The sequence below is a fragment of the Oncorhynchus gorbuscha genome, linkage group LG19 (assembly GCF_021184085.1).
Source record: "Oncorhynchus gorbuscha isolate QuinsamMale2020 ecotype Even-year linkage group LG19, OgorEven_v1.0, whole genome shotgun sequence".
In the NCBI taxonomy this organism is placed as follows: Eukaryota; Metazoa; Chordata; class Actinopteri; order Salmoniformes; family Salmonidae; genus Oncorhynchus; species Oncorhynchus gorbuscha.
In genome coordinates, this window is record NC_060191.1 from 73,068,128 (window position 1) to 73,094,766 (window position 26,639).

Genomic DNA, 26,639 nt, shown 5'->3' on the forward strand with positions numbered 1-26,639 from the left:
GCTGCCGTGATGGCACACTGTGGTATTTCACCCAATAGATATGGGAGTTTATCAAAATTGGGTTTGTTTTTGAATTCTTTGTGGGTCTATGTAATCTGAGGGAAATATGTGTCTCTAATATGGTCATACATTTGACAGGAGGTTAGGAAGTGCAGCTCAGTTTCCACCTCATTTTGTGGGCAGTGTGCCAATAGCCTGTCTCCTCTTCAGAGCCAGGTCTGCCTACGGCTGGCCTTTCTCAATAGCAAGGCTATGCTCGCTGAGTCTGTACATAGTCAAAGATTTCCTTAATTTTGGGGCAGTCACGGTGGTCAGGTATTCTGCCACTGTGTACTCTCTATTTAGGGCCAAATAACATTCCACTTTGACCTGTTTAATGATCAAATCTTTCCAGTGTCTCAAGTAATTATCTTTTGTTTTCTTGTGATTTGGTTGGGTCTAATTGTGATGCTGTCCTGGGGCTCTGTGGGGTCTGTTTGTGTTTGTGAACAGAGCCCCAGGACCAGCTTGCTTAGGGGACTCTCCTCCAGGTTCATCTCGCTTTAGGTGATGGCTTTGTTATGGAAGGTTTGGGAATCTCTTCTTTCTAGGTGGTTGTAGAATTTTAACGTCCCTTTCCTGGATTTTGATCACGAGTGGGTTTCGCTAATTCTGCAGTGCATGCATTATTTGGTGTTTTACGTTGTACACGGACGATATTTTAGAAGAATTCTGCATGCAATCGCAATTTGGTGTTTGTCCCATTGTGTGAATTCTTGGTTGGTGAGCGGACTCCAGACCTCACAACCATAAAGGGCAATAGGTTCCATAACTGATTCAAGTATTTTTAGCCAGATCCTGATTGGTATGTTGAAATGTATGTTCCTTTCGACAGTGTCTAGATTTATTTATTATAGATTTATTTGTGGTCCTGGACCTTGTTTGGAACACCATTTTATTTTTGTCTTTCTGAGATTTACTGTCAGGGCCCAGGTCTGTCAGGGCCCAGGTCTGGCAGGGCCCAGGTCTGTCAGGGCCCAGGTCTGGCAGGGCCCAGGTCTGTCATGGCCCAGGTCTGTCATGGCCCAGGTCTGTCAGGGCCCAGGTCTGTCAGGGCCCAGGTCTGGCAGGGCCCAGGTCTGTCATGGCCCAGGTCTGTCATGGCCCAGGTCTGTCAGGGCCCAGGTCTGTCAGGGCCCAGGTCTGTCAGGGCACAGGTCTGTCAGGGCCCAGGTCTGGCAGGGCCCAGGTCTGTCAGGGCCCAGGTCTGTCAGGGCCCAGGTCTGGCAGGGCCCAGGTCTGTCAGGGCCCAGGTCTGGCAGGGCCCAGGTCTGGCAGGGCCCAGGTCTGGCAGGTCCCAGGTCTGGCAGGGCCCAGGTCTGGCAGAATCTGTGCAGAAGATCTGGGTGCTGCTGTAGGCTCTCCTTGGTTGAGGACCCGAAACACCAGATCATCAGCAAACAGTAGACATTTGAATTCAGATTCTAGTAGGGTGAGGCCGGATCTCTCTCTCCCCCTGATCTCTCTTTTTCTCTCTCTCAGTCTCTCAGTTTTCTCACCCTCTATGAATGCACATAACAGTATATTTTAGTTATATATTAGACCGTTGATGTAGCATTTTGAGAAAAAAAAAATTATTCACTGTTTTCTCACTTTTCTGTCTTCAGGTATAACAGTTTAACAGCATTGAGGGAGAATGATCTGTCTGGGTTGAAACACCTGGAGCTGCTGATGCTCCACAGCAACACCATTCACAGCATCGCTGACAGGGCCTTTCAAGACCTCAAGTCCTTACAGGTATAACCCATGACAGCACTGTCATAAAACACCTGTCGATATACAGGTAATAGAACCACGTGAGTACATGAGGGATACAAAGTATATATTGAAAGCAGGTGCTTTCACACAGGTGTGGTTCCTGAGTTAATCAAGCAACTAACTTCCATCATGCTTAGGGTCATGTATTGAATGGGTCATTAATATTTTAGCAGGCTATTATTTTGGACGTTATTGTGGCATGTCTATGATGACAATGCCCACATCCACAGGGCACAAGTGGTCACTGAATGGTTAGCTGGGCCTGAAAAACTATGTACAGTGCCTTCAGAAAGTATTTATACCCTTGAATTATTCCACATTCTGTTGTGTTACAGCGGCTGGCCTTGTTCACGGATGGCCTTGCTTACAGATTTCAAAGTTTATTAAATATATGTTTTTTTCTCACCCATCTGCACACAATTTCCCCAGAATGACAAAGGGGCCCCACAAGGGTGTGTGCTCTGCCCCCTCCTGTACTCCCTGTTTTTAGATATTTTTACTAATGTATTGAAAAATAAATACAGAAATGTCTCATTTACATAAGTATTCACAAGCCTGAGTCAATACTTTATACAAGCACCTTTGGCAGCAGTTTCAGCTGTGTCTTTCTGGCTAAGTCTCTAAGAGATTTCCACACCTGGATTGTACAACATTTGCCCATTATTGTTAGTTCTGTCAAATTTGTTATTGGTCATTGCTAGACAATCCCTTTAAGGTCTTACTATTGATTTTAAAGTAGATTTAAGTCAAAAATGTAACTCGGCCACTCAGGAACATTCACTGTCTTCTTGGTAAGCAACTCCTGTGTAGATTTGACCTTTTGTTTAAAGTTATTATCCTGCTGAAAGGTGAATTAATCTCCCAGTGTCTGGTGGAAAGCAGACTGAACCAGGTTTTCCTCTAGGATTTTGCCTCTGCTTAGTTCCATTCTGTCTCTTTTTTAACCTGAAAATCTCACCAGTCCTTAACAATTACAAGCATACCCATACAATCAAATCACATTTTATTGGTTGCATAGACATATATTGCGGGTGTAAGGAAATGGTTGTGTTCCTAGCTTTAACAGTGCAGTAATATCTAACAATACACAACAATACAAACAAATCTAAGAAAGTGAAATAATGGAATTAAGAAATATAGAAATATTAGGATGATCAATGTCGCAGTCCGATGTGGACGGGGGCGTGCTCCCTCTGTTGTCTCCTGAAGTCCACAATCAGTTCCTTCATTTTGTTGACATTGAGACATTTACATTACATTTACATTTAAGTCATTTAGCAGACGCTCTTATCCAGAGCGACTTACAAATTGGTGCATTCACCTTATGACATCCAGTGGAACAGCCACTTTACAATAGTGCATCTAAATATTTTAAGGGGGGGAGGGGGGGGTGAGAAGGATTACTGTATCCTATCCTAGGTATTCCTTAAAGAGGTGGGGTTTCAGGTGTCTCCGGAAGGTGGTGATTGACTCCGCTGTCCTGGCGTCGTGAGGGAGTTTGTTCCACCATTGGGGAGCCAGAGCAGCGAACAGTTTTGACTGGGCTGAGCGGGAACTGTACTTCCTCAGTGGTAGGGAGACGAGCAGGCCAGAGGTGGATGAACGCAGTGCCCTTATTTGGGTGTAGGGCCTGATCAGAGCCTGGAGGTACTGAGGTGCCGTTCCCCTCACAGCTCCGTAGGCAAGCACCATGGTCTTGTAGCGGATGCGAGCGTCAACTGGAAGCCAGTGGAGAGAGCGGAGGAGCGGGGTGACGTGAGAGAACTTGGGAAGGTTGAACACTAGACGGGCTGCGGCGTTCTGGATGAGTTGTAGGGGTTTAATGGCACAGGCAGGGAGCCCAGCCAACAGCGAGTTGCAGTAATCCAGACGGGAGATGACAAGTGCCTGGATTAGGACCTGCTCCGCTTCCTGTGTGAGGCAAGGTCGTACTCTGCGGATGTTGTAGAGCATGAACCTACAGGAACGGGCCACCGCCTTGATGTTAGTTGAGAACGACAGGGTGTTGTCCAGGATCACGCCAAGGTTCTTAGCGCTCTGGGAGGAGGACATAATGGAGTTGTCAACCGTGATGGCGAGATCATGGAACGGGCAGTCCTTCCCCGGGAGGAAGAGCAGCTCCGTCTTGCCGAAGTTCAGCTTGAGATGGTGATCCGTCATCCACACTGATATGTCTGCTAGACATGCAGAGATGCGATTCGCCACCTGGTCATCAGAAGGGGGAAAGGAGAAGATTAATTGTGTGTCGTCTGCATAGCAATGATAGGAGAGACCATGTGAGGTTATGACAGAGCCAAGTGACTTGGTGTATAGCGAGAATAGGAGAGGGCCTAGAACAGAGCCCTGGGGGACACCAGTGGTGAGAGCGCGTGGTGAGGAGACAGATTCTCGCCACGCCACCTGGTAGGAGCGACCTGTCAGGTAGGACGCAATCCAAGCGTGGGCCGCGCCAGAGATGCCCAACTCGGAGAGGGTGGAGAGGAGGATCTGATGGTTCACAGTATCGAAGGCAGCCGATAGGTCTAGAAGGATGAGAGCAGAGGAGAGAGAGTTAGCTTTAGCGGTGCGGAGCGCCTCCGTGATACAGAGAAGAGCAGTCTCAGTTGAATGACTAGTCTTGAAACCTTTTGAGGGTGAGGTTATTTTCCTATCACCAATCCGCCAGGGCCGTCACCTCCTCCCTGTAGGCTGTCTCGTCGTTGTTGGTAACCAGGCCTACCACTGTTGTGTCATCTGCAAACTTGATGATTGAGTTGGAGACGTGCATGGCTATGCAATCATGGGTGAACAGGGAGTACAGGAGGGGGCTAAGCATGCATCCTTGTGGGGCCCCTGTGTTGAGGATCAGCATAGTGGAGGTGTTGTTTCCTACCTTCACCACCTGGAGGAAGCCCGTCAGGAAGTCCAGGACCCAGTTGCACAGGGCGGGGTCGAGACCCAGGGTCTTGAGCTTGATGACAAGCTTGGAGGGCACTATGGTGTTAAATGCAGTTGCATACTATGCTTGAAAATATGGAAAGTGATACTCAGTAAAGTGTTTTATTGGATTATCTCCAACCTTTGCATTCAGGACAAAAAGTAAATTGCTTCACCACATTTTCTGCAGTATTACTTTAGTGCCTTGTTGCAAACAGGAAGCAGGTTTTGGAATATTTTTATTCTGTTCGGGCTTCCTTCTTTTCACTCTGTTCCTTCTTTTCACTCTGTTCCTTCTTTTCACTCTGTTCCTTCTTTTCACTCTGTTAACTCTGTTAGAATGGTGGAATAACTACAACGTTGTTGATTCATCCTCAGTTTTCTATCACAGCCATTAAACTCTGTATCTGTTTGAAAGTCACCATTGACGTCATGGTGAAATCCATGAGCGGTTTCCTTCCTCTCCGGCAACTGAGTTAGGAAGGACGCCTGTATCTTTGTAGTGACTGGGTGTATTGATACACCATACAAAATGTAATTTATAACTTCACCATGCTCAAAGGGATATTCAATGTCAGATTTGTTAAAATGTTTACCCATCTACTAATAGGTGCCCTTCTTGGCAAGGAATTGGAGAACCTCCCTTGTCTTTATGATTGAATCTGTGTTTGAAATGCAGTGCTCCACTGAGGGAGTTTACAGATAATTGTATGTGTGGGGTACAGAGATGAGATAGCCATTAAAAAGAAATCATGTTAAACGTTATTTATTGTACACATAGTGATTCCATGCAACTTATTATGTGACTTGTTAATTATTCCTGAACTTATTCAAAGGGATTGAATACTTATTGACTCAAGACATTTCAGCCTTTGATTTTGTATTCATTTGTAACAATTTTGAAAAACATAATTCCACTTTGACATTATTCGGGGATTGTGTGTAGGCCAGCACGATTTAAAAAAAATATATATATTTTACATTCAGGCTGTAACAACAATATGTGGAAAAAGTCAAGGGGTGTGAATACTTTCTGAATGCACTGTATACCCATATTCCATGGCCGTCTCAGTCACCAGATCTCAACCCAATTGAACACTTATGGGAGATTCTGGAGAGGCGCCTGAGACTCCATTTTCCACCACCTAAAACAAAGGATGGAATTATGATGTCACATCCCTCCAATAGAGTTCCAGACACTTGTAGAATCTATGCCAAGGTGTTCTGTTCTGGCTTGGTGGTGGTCCAAATCCTATTAACACACTTTCTGGTGTTGTTTATTTTATTACCCCTATATATACACCACTTATATATACACCACTTATATATACACCACTTATATATACACCACTTATATACACACCACTTATATACACACCACTTATATACACACCACTTATATATACACACACCACTTATATACACACACCACTTATATATACACACACCACTTATATACACACCACTTATATACACACCACTTATATACACACCACTTATATACACACCACTTATATACACACCACTTATATACACAGCACTTAGAAGACATTTTGTATCCAAAGCCACACCCACATAATTTTTGAAACAATTGGTGGTCCTGGGTATTGAACCCACTATCCTGGCATTGAAAAGCACCATGCTCTACCAACTGAGCTACAAAGGATCCTTTATGTCTGTAATACGTTGACTCATTTGATTCACATTTGCTCATATCCACATTGGCAGACATGACAATGATTTTGTTAAACGTATAACCTACTCCATTCATAACCTCATATCATTCATTGACAGAGTAGACTTTTCCCCAGCAAGCTAGTGGAGCCAAAGAACTAAGCATGCTAAGACATTAATAAATACAAGTTCTTCCTTCCAGTAACTTCTTTCAAATCCACGTGTAATTCATCTTGGAAAATATATCACCAAATAAACAGCTGTGTCTTTTGTCCGTGGTGTTCATATTTTATTCCAAAGAAGTTTGTAGGCCCTGAGGGTTAACTGAGGAAGGGGTTTATAAAAGACCTTGGACATGCATCACTTTACAACTGCTTTGACTTACTCTTATTTAAAAAACATTCACAACAGCTGACTTCTGGAAGAAGCAGATCTCAGGCAGAACAACCTCACATCACCTCTGGCCCGGATGATTTTTACAACACTGTTTTTCCTAATGAAGCGCCTCAAACATGTTAGCCGTGGTAGACTCTCGCTCCAGGGGTCTCTATGTATGACTATAACTTTTCATTGATGTGCCTTCAGGTCCTGAAGATGAGCTATAACAGAGTGAAAGAGATCAACAAGGACACCTTCCAAGGCCTGGAGGGCCTGGTACGACTCCACATAGACCACAACCTCATCGAGTTCATCAACCCGGAGGCGTTCTACGGTCTCACCATGTTACAGCTGGTCCACCTGGAGGGCAACCTGCTCCAGCAGCTCCACCCGGATACCTTCATCACGTTGAGGCACAGCCAAGTGTTCAAGGTATCCTCCGTCAGGAACATCCACCTGTCTGACAACCTCCTCGCCAGCCTCCCCAAAGACGTCTTCACTGGCTGCTCTCAGCTGGAGAACATCTATCTCCATGGCAACCCGTGGTCCTGCGACTGTCGCATGGCTTGGTTCCCAGAGTGGGCTGAGATAAATTCAGGTAAGGTTACATTAGATTGTCTGCAACGTTCTGAATGTTTGATTTACCTGAGTACGCCCTGTTGACAGTTACTGTACTTAAAAAAAAAATAACCAGGCAGGCTCAGGGTGGCATATAGCAGAGTCGTTAGAGCGTTGGGTCAGTAACCAAAATGGTTGCTGGATTGACTCCCGGACCTGACAAGGTAAAAATCTGTCAAGGCAGTTAACCCATTGTTAACCTGTTAGGCCATCATTGTCAATAGAATTTGTTCTGAACTGACTTGCCTAGTTAAATAAAGATCTGGTAGATTCTCTACATGCATGAATTTATACCGTGAAAAAATGTGTTTCTTCAGTAAATTGATGTTGCGTGGGACAGTTTCCAGCAGGAAAACCCTGCTTCTCCAAAGAAGACAGATCCTCTTTATTGCTGGAAATACGTCTTTTTCACTTTTTTCAATATCAGCATCAAGTGGTACTTAAAAATACAAAAAAAACAAGAACAAAGGCTCTATTGTTTTTTATCAAAAAATGTAATAAATAAGCAAATGTAGATGGATCTAAATCTAAATGTAGACTTTGTGATTTAGAGCATTATCATAAACAACATTTGAAAACATGGGAAATAGGGAACCAACCATGACATAAATAAATATGAATAAATAAATCATGAATTAAAAACAACATTTCGATTCAGTAATGACCTTGTTTTCCAGGTGTGCTGAAATGCAAACGAGACAGGAAGTATGCCAGAGGTGAAGCCTGCCCCGTCTGTGAGACCCCTTCTCCCATTCGAGGCAGGAGCCTCATCCAGCTTCCCCGTGACTCCTTCACCTGTACCAAACCCTGGATCCATCCCCATCTGAAGCAGAGGAACGTCAGCCTGGACCAGGGGGATTACACCCCTGTCTCCCCCCGGGACTTCATCGCTCCCATTGGATCCCTGCAGATGAACCTGACAGATCAGTTCCACAATGACGCTAGCCTTACCTGCACAGTCCAGAGACCATCAGCCATGGAGAACCTGACTTTAACCCAGGTGGAGGAGGGGGAGAAGAATGTGACCATGCTCTCCACCACCATCTCTACATGGCTGGTTTGTAATATTGACTATGAGCACATCCAACAGCTCTGGCGCATCCTGGCTACGTACAGTGACGTTCCCATGAGGCTAGAGAGAGGGTTGATGCTCTCCAGGACCCCAGACATGATCTACAAGTACACCCAGATCAGACCAATGGAGGGACATGATGAAATCCACACAGATATCGAGGCTGATATTATAACTTCACCCGCGTGGTTGATGCAGGGAGAGGTTAACTTTCAGCTGGACCGTACCACGACCACATTCTCCACTCTGCACATTAAGTACAGGTCAGTGGTTAACCTGCGTGTGGAGAACAAGGTGTCGCAGAGGAGGGACCGTTACAGCTGGACCATCATCAAACGAGACAACCAGACTCAGACTGAGCACTCTGTCCTCATAGGTGGGTGTTTGGTCAGAGATACAGCCCCCATACAATGCTTGTTGATGCTTGTTGAAAAGGGCTACATCAAAGCAATGCATGGTTAATACGTGTCTTGTTCATGACTGAGCACGCTGAGTCCTCATAGGTGGGTCCTACAATACACAATGTGTTGTGGATGAGCAGAAATGTGTCCATATGATGTATGTAACATACTCTCAGAGCTACAATATAGCAATGTGCATTATAAAATCTATTTATTCACGTGATTCTTGTTGTAATTACAGGTGGGGTGGTGGAGCTCAACTGCCAGACTTTGGGGGAGCCAAAGCCCTCTGTAGAGTGGATCTTATCGGACGGCAGTAAGGTGCGGGCGCCCTACTCCAGTGAGGACCGCAGGATAGTGATCACCGCTGATGGGAGGCTGACCCTGAGAGGAACAGACACCTCAGACACTGGCCTTTACCGCTGCATCGCCACTAACTACCTGGACGCAGACGTGCTCAGCTTCCGGGTCACCGTGCTGTCTCCCGATGTGGAGGAGGAGGAGGTCAACGGGGTCAAGCTCTCACGGCCTCTGGGCCAGAGCCTGGTTCTAGACTGTGGGTCCACAGGCAGCCCTGATGCCTCGGTCCAGTGGATTCTACCTGACCACACAGTGCTGGATAAATCCTATGGGAACAGGAAGGTCTTTAGGAATGGGACTCTAGGAATAAAAGATCTGACCTCCAGAGACCGGGGGTTTTACAGGTGTCTCAGTGCTAACTACCTGGGGGTGGACCTGCTGACTTCCCAGGTGACAGTTACTGGGGAGGGGTACAGGAAGGTGACAGTGGTGGATAGAGAGGGGTCAGGGGTGGAAGCTGGGGTTGAGTTTGAGGTTGGCGGGGGCATAGAAGAGAGGGAGGATTCCCACAGTGAGATCCCTTCCTCCAGCCCCTCTGACAGAACCATTAAGGAGTCCAGGACCATCACATCAGATAGGCCGTACCCCAGACTCAGGTCCTCCTCTCAGGGCAGAGGATCAGGAGGCTCAGGGGGGAGGCGGAGGGGCCCAGCCAGCAGTAGACGCATATGGAGCAACAGGAGGGTCTTTGATCAAGCCTCCAGGAAAGTAGACCCCCAGAGATTTGCAGAGTTCATGAAGAAGGCTCAAGGTGGTTCAACAATAAAGACAGAGAGGGAGAAAGAAAAAGGAGTTTCTGAGACTGACATGTCTGCGGACGGGGATGCTGGATCTGGGGAGGGTCTGTCTCATGAAGATGGACTCGTTGTTTTACCAACCAGCGTCATGACAACCACAGATACTCCAGATGAAAGAAAGATGAGAGTAACTGTAAGCAGAGAGAACATAAACAATCAGAATAATGTCATGGCAACCACCGACAACAGTGAAACCAGTTTCATGACAACCATGGAGATCCCAGATGACATTCGGACGAGTTTCACTGTAACAACAGAAAACATTGACAGAGTGACGACAGAGTCATACAGCCGGTCAGACGCCACACCCATCGAGTCCACATTCACCCACGGACCCGACATCACAGGGAGTATCAGTGGAACTCAGAGTGAGGCAATCACACCAAACATTCCCAATATCAGTAGGTCTAGTGGAACTAGTGGGTCTAATGGTGAGTCGTACGCTCTGGAGAGGAACATGACGGTACCCCTGAGGCTACCCGTCACTCTCCGCCTCACCGTGACAGACACCACAGACGAGACCCAGATCCTATTCTCCGGAGAAGCACCTGCAGAACCAGAGACCTCCACCGGGGCGGCGCGATGGCTTGTCGCCGACCCCAACGTCACCCCCATGATGGACAGTCCCAGGTCACCCCCTAGAGGGCCTGAGATCCACACAGCCACTGACCCAGACAGCCAGACCACCTTCACTGCAGTCACCACCACCGAGAGAGAGCAGGATGAGATCACCTTCCACACCACCCAGAGGATCAAGTCCCCCCGTCTGCCTGCAGGCTCCACCATCATCTCCCGCCAGCAGATCCACATCATCCCCCCTAAGAATGGCCGAGGAGGAGGAGGAGGAGGAGGTGGAGGAAGAGGAGGAGGGGGCCGGAGGAGGAACCATCCTGGCAGGAGGAGGTTTATCAAGCCCAACCGAATCACAGACATCCAGTCCATCCTGAACAAACTCAAACAGCCCACCACAGTGAAGAAGCAAGGCAACAACACAGTACCCTACACTATGGAGCTGACCACAGGTACTTTATGTCATTTTGTTCAAATATGATATGTAGTTTCTACACTATGGATCTGATCACAGGTACCTAGTTATCCCAAATGACAAAATGTGGTATATTACACGTATGCTAAAGTATACTTAAATATACAACAAATTTAAATAATATAATTCAAATGTGAAATGTACTTTTCTGGTATATCTTAAATATCTATAAATATACACTGAACAAAAATATAAACGCAACATGCAACAATTTCAACGGTTTAACTGAGTTACAGTTCATATAAGGAAATCACTTAATTCAAATAAATAAAATATTTCATAAACTATGGATTTCACATGCCTGGGCAGTGGCCAGCCATTGGTGCACCTGGGATGGCATAGGCCCATCCACTGAGGAATCAGCCAATCAGAATGAATTTTCCCCCACAAAAGGGCTTTATAACAGACAGAAATACTACTCCTCAGTTTCATCAGCTTGTCTGGGTGGCTGATCCCAGACAGAGGTGAAGAAGCTGGATGTGGAGGTCCTGGGCGGCAGCTGTGAAGCCGGTTGGGCATACTGCCAACTCTAAAATGACGTTAGAGGTGGCTTACGGTGGAGAAATTAACTTTAATTCTCTGGCAACAGCTCTGGTGGACATTCCTGCAGTCAGCATACCAATTGCACATTCCTTCAAAACTTGTGACATCTGTGGTATTGTGTAGTGTGACAAAACGGCACATTTTAGAGTGGCCGTTTATTGTCTCCAGCACAAGGTGCACCTGTGTAATGATCATGCTGTTTAATCGGCTTCTTGATATGCCATACCTGTCAGGGGGATGAATTATCTTTGCAAAGGAGAAAAGCTCAATAACAGGGATATAAACACATTTGTGCGCAAAATCTGAGAGAAAAACTTTTTTTGTGCTTATGGAAAATTTCTGGGATCTTTTATTTCAGCTCATGAAACATGGGACCAACACTTTACATGTTGCGTTTATACTTTTGATCAGTATACTGTCATCACACTTCAATTAATTATTAAAAGTGTACTTTAAATGAATTGTTTTTCAGTCTTTCAGTATACTATATGTTCACTATCGTTAAACTTAAACATAATCATTAAAACTGTACATTAATTTAAAACGCTTTAAAATTATTATTGTATATTCATTTAAAATACACTTGGAGTTGTTTTTAAGTTGAAGCACAATAAAACTATTTTAGGAAAGTGCTTGTAAGTGATTAAGCGTGCTAGTAGTATACAGTGCCTTTCAAAGACATTCATACTCTGTGTATTTCTTCACATTTTGTTGTGTTAAACAGCGTGATTAAAATTGATTTAATTGTAATTTTTTGCCAATAATGAACTCAAAATACTCTGTAATGTCAAAGTGAAAAATAAATAAAAAATAAATAGCAAGATAAATATATATTTTTATTTTATATATATATATATAAAGATAACTCAATTATAGTCGTTGCATAAGTATTCAGCCCCTTTGTTAAGTTAAGAATACATTAGTTCAGGAGTAAAATGTGGCTTAACAAATTACACATGGACTCACTCTGTGTGAAATAATAAGGGTTCCACATAAAGAGAGGGCAGTGATTGGTTGATGGGTAACAATATCAAATCAGACATTGAATATCTCTTTACGGATGGTCATTTTAAAACTTCTTGACACACCCATCCCGTTAGCGGGATCGTTTTTGTCAACCACCGATGAATTGTAGAGCGCCAAATTCAAATTAAATTACGAAAAATATTACATTTTCATGAAATCATAAGTGCAATATAGCAAAACACAGTTTAGCTTGTTGTTAATCCACCTGGCATGTCAGATTTCAAAAAAGCTTTTCGGCGAAAGCATACCAAGCGTTTATGTAAGGACATCTCTCTCAGCAGACAAAACATTACAAACAGCTAGCAGCAAAGTAGATTGGTCACGAAAGTCAGAAAAGCAATAAAATGAATCGCTTACCTTTGATGATCTTCGGATGTTTGCACTCACGAGACTCCCAGTTACACAATAAATCTTCCTTTTGCTCCCATAAAGATTATTTCCTTATCCAAAATACCTCCATTTGGTTGTCACGTTATGTTCAGAAATCCAAACGCTCGAGTGGTCACGACGGGGCAGACGAAAATTCCAAATAGTATCCGTGAGGTTTGCAGAAACATGTCGAATGTTTTTTATAATCAATCCTCAGGTTGTTTTTACAATATGTAATCGATAATATTTCAACCGGACTGTAGCTTCTTCAATAGGAGAGAGAGAGAAAATGTCTGCTCCACTCTGTTGGGGCATGCAAAACGCTGCTGGCACCCAGCCATCCAATTACGCGATGTGATCTTTCTCTCTAATTTTTCAAAGTAAAAGCCTGCAACTATGTCTAACGATTGTTCGCACCATGTGGAATCTGGTTTATATCCCTTTAAATGGAATGAAGGCATGCAATGGAACAGAGCACTTTCAGGAAAAACCTTCACTTCGGGGGTTGGATTTTCCTCAGGTTTTCGCCTGCAATATCAGTTCTGTTATACTCACAGACAATATTTTGACAGTTATGGAAACTTTACAGTGTTTTCTATCCTAATCTGACAAGTATATGCATATTCTAGCTTCTGGGCCTGAGAAATAGGCAGTTTCATTCGGGTACGTTTTTCATCAAAACATCAAAATACTGCCCCCTACACTCAAGAGGTTAATAATTATGCTGTGGATTATGTATTAAACCACCCAGACACATCAAAGATATACAGTCATACTCCTGAAATGAGCTGGAATGAAACTTCTCAGGGATGTTACATTGATTTGGTGATTTTATAACAGTTACTTCTCAGGGATGTTACATTGATTTGGTGATTTTAAAACAGTTACTTCTCAGGGATGTTACATTGATTTGGTGATTTTAAAACAGTTACATAGTTCAATGGCTGTGACGGTGAAATTAACTGTAGTGATTCCAAAATAATGACAGAAATTACAACGTGAAAAGAAGAGTACAAATATACAAAATAAAAAATAGTATTGTATGCAACAAGGCACTAAAGTAATACTGTTAAAAAAACTGCTAAGGAATACACTTTTTGGCCTAAATGCAAAGCCTTATGTTTGGGGCAAATTCAACACAACACATCACTGAGTAACTCCTGCCTTATTTCAAGCATGGTGGTGGCTGCATCATGGCATTGGTATGCTTGACAATCTGCAAATACTGGGGAGTTTTTCAGGATAAAAAGAAACGGTTTGGAGCTAAGCACAGGCAAAATCTTTTATTCAGTCTGCTTTCCAACACCTTTCAGCAGAACAATAACCTAAAACACAAGGCCAAATTTACACTGGAGTTGCTTACCAAGAAGACAGTGAATCTACTTGAAAAAATATGACAAGACTTGAAAATTGTTGTCTAGCCATTATCCCCGACATCTTGACAGGACTGGAAGAACTATGAAGAGGATAAAGGGTTAATATTGGGCAATCCATGTGTGGATTGGATTGGCTCTCAGAGACTTACCCAGGAAGACTCGCCAATGTAATCACTGCCAAAAGTGTTTCTATAATGTATTGACTCAGGGAGCTGAGTAGTTATGCAACAACTATATTTTAGTTATTTCATATCTATCAATATTTACAAAATGTTAAATAAAATCTTTGCTTCGATTGTTGACTATTCTTTTTTTTTATTAAATCAATTTTAATCCCACTTTGTAACGATAATATTTTAAGAAATCCAATGGGTATGAAGACCTTTGCAAGGCACTGTAATTTCAGTGGCAATAATACGTTTTGAAATATTTTCTTAATTCCAGTTCAGAAGAGTGCATAGAAAGTTGACAATGATAACGATTGTTTATTCCACATAAGGTAGCATGCACAGCTGAGGAAAATGCATCCTGAGACTATACTTTTTAATATCTCAAGTAAATATATTTAAGTATACTTTAAAAAATCAAAATCCGGCTTTAAACTTCTTCACAACAGTATCTCGGACCTGCCTGGTGTGTTCCTTGTTCTTCATGATGCTCTCTGCGCTTTTAACGGACCTCTGAGACTATCACAGTGCAGGTGCATTTATACGGAGACATGATTACACACAGGTGGATTGTATTTATCATCATTAGTCATGTAGGTCAACATTGGATCATTCAGAGATCCTCACTGAACTTCTGGAGAGAGTTTGCTGCACTGAAAGTAAAGGGGCTGAATAATTTTGCACGCCCAATTTTTCAGTTTTTGATTTGTTAAAAAAGTTTGAAATATCCAATAAATGTCGTTCCACTTCATGATTGTGTCCCACTTGTTGTTGATTCTTCACAAAAAAAAACAGTTTTATATCTTTGTGTTTGAAGCCTGAAATGTGGCAAAAGGTCGTAAAGTTCAAGGGGGCCGAATACTTTCGCAAGGCACTGTACTTTCAAAAAAATATTTGCAAAATGTTTTGCATATTACCCAGCATCCTTTTCTGCAGCTGAAGTTTCCATTTATAATATGATATTGTTCTTTATATTTAGGTAATTCAAATGTTTTTGATGTTCATTTTCAAACTGAATAATGTTGTACTTTTAATTACACATCACATTTGACACATTACACATTTTATTGAAATGTTAATTTATCACCATGTGAACAGCTAAAGTGTGAAATACCACTGATGAAGTTATCAAAAGCGTAACTTGTAGTTTGCTGCTCCAGCCATGACTGCTTTGTAAAAAGCATTGGCTGAAAAGATGCCTTGGTAAATGAAAGTTACCTTTACATGGCTAATTACAATAACTAATGTGATTAATGAGTAGAAGTCTATTTGTAAAATTATACTTGAAACATGTACTTGAAATGAATGCACTTTCTTTGTAAAGAAAATACAGGAGATATAATTCAAATACAATTTTAGTACTTCTAATCCATGAGAAATATACATAAAATGTACTTAAGGTGTATTCAACGTATATTTGTTTTGCTCTTTATCTAATATACTAAGAAAAAATTGAAAAAAAAGCATCCCAATTAACTAATTTTAAATGTATTTAATCAAATTAAATGCTAATGAAATAACAAATACAATTGACATTAAATGTATTTAAAATCATTTTTTATATAGTTAAATATTGTTATACTTGTCATGTTGTTCAAATGTGTTATGTCTTTTCTTGTCTTTGATGTTGACATTAGCTTTGTTGACTCTTGAGCTTTGAGGAACAGCCTAAAGATCATGATGATGAGGATTATCACGATGATGATGATTCATTGTTGTTATTGTTGCTATTTCAGACTGTGACTGTGATGAAGATGGGAAGAAAAAGAAAAGCGGTCAGATGGTCGTCACACCAAAAACATTGCCTAAATCATCGCCTAAAGTCCCTAGCTCCTCTCTAGGAAGAACAGAGAGGCCCATCTCTACAACACTGGACACTCCCACCACCACATACTCAACAGAAGCCCCCACCACCACCACCCAGCCCACCTCCACTGACTCTCAGTCCAGAGGTGAGGTATCCAGCGATGACATGACCTCCTCTGAAGCCCCAGAGTCTGACCCAACACACCATCCTATGACGAGCACAACAGATGAACCAACAACCTCCACCATCACAACCACAACCGCCTCCAAGGTCATCCGTGGTAAAATCAACTGGGACAGGCTGTTTGGGAACAGGGCGAGGCAGAAGGAGAAACTCAACGGGCTACGTAAACCAGCCAGGCCCTCCACCACCACAGAGGGTACAACAACGGTCCAACCCACCACCACCACAACTACAACTACAACCGCACTGCCCACCCAGCGGTCTCTGGCTGAACCTGTGACCGAGTCACCGTCTAGAGCAGGTAAACACAGAGAAACCCCAGAAAGCTCAGCAGACGATGACTATGGAGATTCATCGCCTGACTCTGAGGCCTCTACCACATCCCAGCCTGGCACTAGCCGTGGAACTACAACACCAGCCTGGCACTTCAGGTACTCCAACACCACAGAGTCTTCCCCAGACACCCAGACTATCGCTACTCCCCCCACAGAAAAACCTGCCCCAAGAGAAGACACAGATGAGGCCTCATCCTCTGGGTCTGAATCCGGAGGGTCAGGGGGGTACCTATCCCATAGATTTGGGGGAAACCGGAGACCGAATGGAGGGTCAGGGGGCAGGAGGCCTTTCAGGGGCAGGTGGACTTTCAGAAAAACCATAACAACTACCGAAGCGCCCAGCACCACCACGGAAACAACAGAAACCATAATTGAGACCACCATGGAGACCACCACATATCCCATACGGACCGTCTCCGTCTCCAAGCCCCTGTACACACCCTCCAGGGAATCAGAAAGGTCTGCAGTGACTGTGTCCACTGATTTGACCTCCATGGGAGAAACTACCACAGACTCCGACTCATACGAAGATGAGAACTGGACAGATGAGCTGGAGTCCACCACTAACCGTCCACGAGCCTACACGTCCACCACCAGGCCCAGAATGACTTCCAACACACCTCATCCAACCACCACCTCAAGGCCTTACACTACATCATCAACCCACGTACAGACTAACACCGACCCCATCAGAGTGAACACTAACATCAGGCTCCCGTCAGGGAGAGACAGTCCTTACCAGATCACACAGAGACCCACGATCAGGAGAAACAGGCCAACGGTGTCCAGTAAACGGACCAGACCAAGCCCAGACAAGACCTTGACTTTTGACACAGTGACTGTTCTGGAAGCAGAGCAAGGGCACACCAATGGCCCCTACAGCAGCAAGGACATAGACAATGCCATCTCCAACGCCTATACCCACATCACCGGCTATGATACGACAACCGCTAGCATTGTGGGCTTTGAGCCATCTACCAAGGACATGCTCACCAAGCCCAGGATTGTGGGAGGCAACGCGGCTAGCTTCACTGTCCTGTCCAACTCAGACGCTTTCCTGCCCTGTGAAGCCGTGGGCAGCCCTGAACCCACCATCAGTTGGAAACGCTTCTCTTCAAGCACAGGTAAAAGGGTATAAATATTTAGCATGTTATAAAACTAACTTTGGAATGAAGTTGTACTGAAGTTATACTGTATTTACATATTCTCTCTCACTCCCTCTATCTTGCTCTCTTTCTCCCCCTCTCTATACTCTTACTCTCACTCTCTTTCTCCCCCTCTCTAATACTCTCTCTCACTCTCTCTCGCTCTCTCGTTCCTCCCTTCCTTTCAGGAAGCACAATGACCATCAAGGGCAAGATGGGCAAGTTTGAGGTGTTCCAGAACGGCACTCTGTCCATCCAGAACGCCAACATCAAAGACCGTGGCCAGTACCTCTGCCTGGCCGAGAACGATCATGGGTCGGACAAGCTCCTGGTCACCCTGTCCGTAGTGGCCTACCCCTCACGCATCCTGGAGCCCAAGGTACGGGAGATCAAGTCCCACTCTGGGAAGACAGTGGAGATGAAGTGCAAGGTGGAGGGCCGCCCCACCCCCCTGGTCTCCTGGATCCTGGCCAACCGCACCCAAGTCAGGGGCCACAACTCGGACCCCAGAGTGTCAGTGACACCAGAGGGTACTCTGCTCATCAAGCAGGTGTCTGTGTATGACCGGGGCCACTACAAGTGCATCGCCAGTAACCCAGCAGGAGCCGACACTGCCACTGTCAGGCTACAGGTGGTGGCAGCACCTCCTGGTATCCTGGAGGCCAAACGACAGCAGGTCCAGGCTGGTGTGGGTCAGAGTCTGTGGTTACCCTGTACCGCTCAGGGCAGCCCCCAGCCCACCGTACACTGGGTCCTCTATGATGGGATGGCGGTGCTGCCCATGAAGACCTCTGTGGACCCCAGAGTGTCTGTGTTCGCTAACGGGACGCTCCACCTGACCGATACGGCTGCCACGGACAGTGGAAAGTACGAGTGCATCGTCACCAGCTCTACAGGGTCAGAGCGCAGGGTGGTGACGCTGACGGTGGAGAAGAAGGAGATGGCTCCTGAGATTGTTGAGGCGTCACACCTCAGGACGGTGCTGTCGTATGGTGACCAGCTCAGGCTGAACTGCTCGGCCACCGGGGACCCCAAACCCAGGATAATCTGGAGACTACCCTCTAAGGCTGTGGTGGACCAGTGGCACAGGTAATGAGGACATGATCTGTAATATATACCTAATCACACAGTCTATTCAGGGACATACACGCCAGCAGATCAACAAACAGACACACTGAAAGGTATCCAGGTTCTCTGCTTAAACACACCAAAAGAGACATCATTATAACTTCTCCCCAAATTATTTAGTTATGTTTCCAGTGCAGAGAGCTAAAACTGTGTTTCTCCCAGAGACAAGAATCGTGCCTCTTCAGTACAAGTTTAAGTTAGTCCATCCATGCACTGAGCACCTAAGTTTGAAAATGTACAGAAACATGGATTGAAAACAGAGACTTCAAAAAATAAAGCCAGGAGCCTCCTGAGTGGCGCAGTGCTCTAAGACACTGCGTCGCAGTGTAAGCTGCACCACTAGAGATTCTGGGTTTGAGTCCAGACTCTGTAGCAGCCAGCCGCGGCCGGGAGACCCATGATGGCGGTGTACAATTGGCCCAGCGTTGTCTCGGTTAGGGCAGGGTTTGGCTGGCAGGGATTGTCCTATCGCACACTAGCGACTCCTGTGGCGGGCCGGGTACGGTGTACGGTGTTTCCTCCAACACTTTGGTGCGGCTGGCTTCAGGGCATTGTGTCATGAAGCAGTGTGGCTTAGTTGGATCATATTTCGGAGGACACACGGCTCTTTACCTTCGCCTCTCCTGAGTCTGTACGGGAGTTGCAGTGATGAGAGGACCCAGTGTACTGTAACTGCCAATTAGATACCACGAAAGGGGAGAAAAATTGGTATAAAAAAAATAATAAACAAAAGTTTTTAAATAGAAAAATAAGCCAGTCTCGGAATCTGACCTGCCAGGCTGAACACATCATGCAGATACATGTAAAGACTTGTTATTTGTATAGTTAGAAATACACTACGTGACCAAAAGTATGTGGACACCTGCTCGTCGAACATCTCATTCCTAAATCATGGGCGTTAATATGGATTTGGTCCCCCCTTTGCTGCCTTAACAGCCTCCACTCTTCTTGGAAGGCTTTCCACTGGATGTTGGAAAATTGCCGCGGGGACTTGCTGCCATTCAGCCACAAGAGCATTAGTGAGGTCGGGCACTGATGTTGGGCGATTAGGCCTGGCTCACGGTCGGTGTTCCAATTCATCACAATGGTGTTCAATGGGGTTGAGGTCAGAGCTCTGTGTAGGGCAGTCAAGTTCTTCCACACCGATCTCTACAAACCATTTCTGTATGGACCTCGCTTTGTGCACGGGGGGCATTTTCATGCTGAAACAGGAAAGGGCCTTCCCCAAACTGTTTCCACAAAGTTGGGAAGCACAGAATCGTCCAGAATGTAATGGTATGCTGTAGCACTAAGATTTCCTGTCAGTGGAACTAAGGGGCCAAACACAGATTTTGCATCTGCCAAACCCAGATTAATCCTTTGGACTGCCAGATGGTGAAGCGTGATTCATCACTACAGATACACGTTTCCACTGCTCCATAGTCCTATGGCAGCAAGCTTTACACCACTCCAGCCGATGCTTGGCATTGAGCATGGTGATCTTAGGCTTGGAAACCCAATTCATGAAGATCCCACAGAACAGTTATTATGCTGACATAGTTTCCAGAGGCAGTTTGGAACTCGGTAGAGAGTGTTACAACCGAGGGTACAGACAATTTTTACGGGCTACGCGCTTCAGCACGTGGTGGTCCCATTCTGTGAGCTTGTGTGGCCTACCACTTTGCAGGCTGAGCCGTTGTTGCTCCTAGACGTTTCCACTTCACAATAACAGCACTTACAGTTGACCCAGGGGGCAGCTCTAGCAGGGCAGAAATTTGTTCGGCAGCATCTGATCTAAAGCTACATGTTAATGTAATATCTCTCCTTGGACAAAAGGTACAGACTGTAGTGTTCAAATGAACACATAACACGTAATCTTATCACAAGCAGTAGCATGCTGTTAAAACCCAATGAATTCAACCCAGTATAAATGACCTTATTAAGCCTCTCAATCTTTTCTCCGTTAGCAGTTGTTCTTAGCTGGGGGAAAAAAAACTGAGACCAGAATAACTGAGGGGGGTATTTGCCAGAATAACAAGCCAATATGACGGATTTTAGACTGGATATCGACACGAACAAGTTTTATATTATTTGAGCAAGGACTAAAAAGATGAACATGAGAGTACCAGAAGAACATTGGCTTCCTGGTTGAGACATTTATCTTGATCCAAATAATGTAGCTGACATTCTGTTATGTATCCTCTCTGCATTCAATCACTGAAAAAAAAGAACTTGTCCATATTTTGGAAGTCTATTTGAAACAGAGACTTCCTTTGTGAATGTCGAAGAATGTAGTGCCTAATGGTTTGATTCACTGTTCAGTTCATAAAATCATTATTCCCAGCCTATATCATGAACTTCATTATGCAGATAATGACACATAGTGGAATGTTTTTCCCTCTGTTTCTTGTCCGATTTAAACTGTTATGAGGCTGGCGAGGCAGCCCTGACGTGGTTTTTATTAGTCTTTTATTTATCTTCTGCAACTGCTGTAGGATTCGGAAGAAGCAATTATTGTGAGTCATTGTCAATGGCCTTGATAAAAGACAGAGCTGATCTGCTCTAAGCCCGCCTAGCCCTGCCAGGTGAAATAGAGTGATCTGCTCCAAGCCTGTCTAGCCCTGCCAGGTGAAAAATAGAGTGATCTGCTCTAAGCCAGCCTGGCCCTGCCATGTAAAATAGGGTGATCTGTTGTAAGCCCGCCTGGCCCTGCCAGGTGAAATAGAGTGATCGGCTGTAAGTCAGTCTGGCCCCTGTAAGAATGACACATTCCATGTATGTTTTATGGAGATTGATGGAAATACCAAGCAGGAGGACATATACTGTAAGCTCCACAAGGATGAAAAGTCATTAGATTTTGTTGATGTGTTGACATGAGTGCGGCTGTTTAAAACATAACTTTTCCCCCAGTACATGACCTACTATAGTTCTGTATGTTATTGTAAAATCAATAGGAAGTAATATCATATAAAGCAACATTCTTTCTCTACTCAACTCTTTTTAATTTGTTGTCATCTACAAATGATGACTCACTGTATCTCCGTTTGGGTATTGGTTAGCCTACAATTAGGGTGTGGAAATTTTAAGATTATTTTGCTCTTCACTCGTAGTCACTTAATAGCCTCCTCCCGACCGGTCACGTTGTACAGTGCCATATTTTCCTAAAGGAAACCCTACGTGTTTATTTTTTCTTGGAATAGAAACACAATAATATTAATCAAATTAATGAGGCTACATTTCTTCAAATCAATCCCCATATACTATGTTCTTGCAAAAAAAAGGTTTTAAATTCTCTAATACAGCCAATTTTTTAAAACAGTCAAATGCTTCTCAAAGATGGCTTCTGGGGGTCAAACTAGAACTAACTAGCATTAATGGCAAAAATGGCTGACACTTAAATAACGTGCCATAGAATTCTGCGGCAGCCCGCAAGCTGTGCTGCAGTACGAAGTAACTTTTAAAGAAATAACCAATGTACCTAATTATTTTTCACATCTCTTTATCCAGGATGGGAAACAGGATCCAGGTCCTGGACAACGGTACCCTGGTCATAGACTCTGTGAGTGACAAGGACGCTGGGGACTACCTGTGTGTGGCGCGCAGCAAGGTGGGAGACGACCTCCAGCTCATGAAGGTCACTGTGTCCATGAAGCCAGCCAAGATCGAGCCCAAGACGTACAGCAAGAAGCAGGTCCCCTACGGCAACGAACTGAAGGTGGACTGCAAAGCGTCTGGAGCCCCGGAGCCAGAGATCTCCTGGGGTCTACCAGACGGCACCGTGGTCAACAGCGCCCTGCAGGCAGACAGCAGCAGTGGAGGTGGACGCGCACGTCGATACATCCTGTTTGATAATGGCACGCTTTATCTCAACCAGGTGTGAAATCTACATGAACACTAATTAGTTAATGCATTGGCTTGCTAGGAGTAATGGGCTGTATTCAGTGTTGCTAACTCAATGTTGCTAATTCAATGTTGCTAACTCAACGTTGCTAGATGTATTTCTTCTCTGTCTTTGTAGTCCTCTGACTCTGAACTGCTAGTACTGTGTCTGTCTACAGGTGGGCATGGCGGAGGAGGGAGACTACACGTGCTATGCCGAGAACCAGCTGGGCAAGGACGAGATGCACGTCCACATCACCGTGGTGATGGCAGCGCCACGGATACGGACGCCCAGCCGGACCTACGCCCAAGTGAAGCCTGGAGGTGACATCCGCTTCGACTGTGAGGCCACGGGCGAGCCCAAGCCCAAAATCCTGTGGATGCTCCCTACCAACGACATGATCGCAGCCTCCAACGAACGCTACCTGATGCACGTCAACGGGTCTCTCGATATCCGGGACGTTAAGCTTAGGGATGCTGGTGAGTACGTGTGCATGGCTCGCAACACCGCCGGAGATGACAGTAAGGTTTACAAGCTGGATATTGATGGAAACCCTCCTGTGATCAATGGCTACTACCAGAACAGGACCGTGGTGAAAGACACAGCTGCTAAGTACTCCAGGAAGTTCATAGACTGCAAGGCCGCTGGAGACCCGCCTCCGAAGATCACCTGGATCATGCCGGATAACATCTTCCTGAATGCTCCGTATTTCGGCAGCAGAATTATTGTCCACCACAACGGAACACTGGAATTCCGGAACGTCCGTCCGACGGACATGGCGGAGTTCATCTGCATGGCAAGGAACGACGGAGGGGAGGCGGTGATGGTGGTACAGCTGGAGGTCACTGACATGCTCCAACGGCCCATCTTCAAGAACCCCTTCAACGAGAAGGTGGTGACCCGCATGGGCAAGACCACGGTGCTGAACTGTTCTGCAGATGGTCACCCCACACCAGAGATCATCTGGCTGCTGCCTAATGGGACCCGCTTCACTGGCAGCCCCGACCGGGGCTCGCGCCAACACCTAGGCAATGACGGAACCTTTGTCATCTACAACCCCACGAAGGAGGATGCTGGGAAGTACCGCTGTGCCGCTAAGAACTCCGTGGGCTACATTGAGAAACTGATAGTTCTGGAGGTGGGCCAGAAACCTTTAATCCTCACCAGGCCCAGAGGGATCATACGCAGTGTGTCTGGGGACCCTCTGTTCCTCCACTGCCTGGCTGATGGCAGCCCCAGACCCAGCATCTACTGGACCATCCCTGGAGGCCACACCCTGGTCAGGCCTCAGGTCCATGGACGCCACCAGCTGATGGAGAATGGGACCCTGGTTGTCAGGGACACCACCCTCCACGACCGGGGAAACTATGTGTGTCGGGCCGGGAACGACGCTGGCGAGGCGGTTCTCACAGTGCAGGTCATCATCATCGCCTACCCTCCCCGCATCACCGCGGGACCCCCTCCCACCGTGAGGGCGGTGGCGGGGGCGCCCATCCAACTCAACTGTGCTGCCATCGGGATCCCAAAGCCAGAGATTACCTGGGAGCTGCCTGACCGCTCTGTGCTCTCCACGGCGGGAAAAGGGCGGCCCACGGGCAGCGAGCTGCTCCACCCACAGGGCACGCTGATCATCCAGAGACCCACCACAGCAGATTCTGGCACCTACAAGTGCCTGGCCAAAAACCATCTGGGCACGGACTCACGGGTCACGTATATGCGTGTGCTGTGAGGACCAGCGCTGACTAAAGGGGAACATAGAACCCCTGGACTTTAAACTCTAAACAGACACGGAAACTTTACAGAGCGTCCTATAATGTACAATGTCAGGACAGACTGTTTTCCACATGTGGACTTGTGAGGAGCTGGGTTTGTGGAATAGTTTGACCACGGTACAGCTCACATCAATCAGCCAAGAGCAGAAACGGATTATTGAGAGGAGGAGGAGGAGGAGGAGGGAAAGGAGGAGGGAAAGGAGGAGGGAACGGAGGAGGGAACGGAGCAGGGAACTAGAAGGGAAACTGTACAGAAAAAGATCTGTTATTTTCCAAAAAAGACGGACTAGCTGTTATTCTTATTGTAACAGTCAGAGGTCTGGAAACTCACCACTGGTTCTCTTTTGTTTTGTTTTTTAAAGGGTCTAGAAACTGGGTCTGACAGTGAGGCTACATGTGTTTAAAGGATCTAGAGACTGGGTCTGACAGTGAGGCTACATGTTTTTAAAGGGTCTAGAGACTGGGTCTGACAGTGAGGCTACATGTTTTTAAAGGATCTAGAGACTGGGTCTGACAGTGAGGCTACATGTTTTTAAAGGGTCTAGAGACTGGGTCTGACAGTGAGGCTACATGTTTTTAAAGGATCTAGAGACTGGGTCTGCCTCACTCACTCACTACGTTCCCTCTGGACACCACCTCAATGTCTCTTTTTTGGTTGTTTAGTGACTGATTTGCTGCAATGACAGAGAGAGATTAAAAAAATAACTATTATGAGAATGTTTCTACCTATTCTGACTTTACTGCTTGTTTATATACAGGCAGTATATTTTTATGGACTGCCAAATATATATTTCTCATCTATATTTTACACTGGATTATCATACAGGTTTTCATCATTCATTTCTCACATTTGTAAATGTGGATCTTTTTGAATGAGCTTTGTTAGTTTGTCATGTTAATCCCTATCTCCCCTATCATGGTTTAATGGGCATTAATACCAACTTTATGGGTGTGAAATTATAATTTACACAGTATTCAGTGGCATTATACGAACTGTCTCTCAATGTAAATACAATTATTATGCATTATTGGTTTCATGTAATAATATATTTATGTCGTTTGTAGCTAATAATGACTTTGTGGAAATTAATTGGTGATTAGGTGTAAATGAATGGTACCCGGGAGATTAAATTAAACCAAAGATGGAACGTGTTTCTTGTCCTGTATTTTGTCCTGTTTCGTCCAATGTGAAGGTAATTGAGCTAACTGAAGCAACATGGTTGAGTTGTTTTGAGTTGTGATCAACGGGGTCAATTTTGAGCACTTTCTAAGAATATAGCTCCCAGAGGTGCACGCAGTTGGAATAGGTTCTTCAGCCAGGCCACTATGAGGTTGGAGGCTATGGGTTTTGTCCCAAAGCAGTTTTTGGTGCTCACTGTTTGGAGGTAATTAGGAGGGAGGGGTCATTAGGAACAGCACCTGTGTTCCCTGTAGAGGAGGGGGGTAGGGGGGTGGGTCATTAGGAACAGCACCTCTGTTCCCTGTAGAGGAGGGGGTAGGGGGGATATATAGGAACAGCACCTCTGTTCCCTGTAGGGGGAGTGTTTATTGTGGCATCTGGTTTACGCTCCCAAGCTTTATACATTTACATTTACATTTAAGTCATTTAGCAGACGCTCTTATCCAGAGCGACTTACAAGTTCTCTCACAACGCTGGGATGTTCCAGAGGGACATCAGATCCTGCAACATACTCTGTTTTTCTGAGACTTGTCTTTCCTCCAAGATCCAGACTGATTATATATAACCAGCGGGCTTGACAGTTTTCTAGCAGATAGGAAGTAGGCTCTCTCTGCCAAGAACAAAGGTGGTGGGTTTTGCTTTATGACCAACAACACATGGTGCGACGAAGGAAACGTACAGGAACCTGAGA

General features: G+C 45.2%; 1 protein-coding gene across 1 annotated transcript in view; it reads left to right on the plus strand.

Moving 5' to 3' along the window:
- LOC124006517 (immunoglobulin superfamily member 10-like) overlaps window positions 1-25,914 on the plus strand; it is a 28,562-nt gene extending 2,648 nt beyond the window's left edge. The window contains exons 3-10 of the mRNA XM_046316581.1: window positions 1,647-1,776; window positions 6,973-7,363; window positions 8,061-8,831; window positions 9,098-11,035; window positions 16,276-17,988; window positions 18,198-19,098; window positions 22,624-22,990; window positions 23,175-25,914. Of these exons, the coding sequence (XP_046172537.1) occupies window positions 1,647-1,776; window positions 6,973-7,363; window positions 8,061-8,831; window positions 9,098-11,035; window positions 16,276-17,988; window positions 18,198-19,098; window positions 22,624-22,990; window positions 23,175-24,725 (7,762 nt within the window). The 3' untranslated portion in view covers window positions 24,726-25,914. The remainder of the gene's footprint in view (window positions 1-1,646; window positions 1,777-6,972; window positions 7,364-8,060; window positions 8,832-9,097; window positions 11,036-16,275; window positions 17,989-18,197; window positions 19,099-22,623; window positions 22,991-23,174) is intronic.
- The last annotated feature ends 725 nt before the right edge of the window (window positions 25,915-26,639 follow it).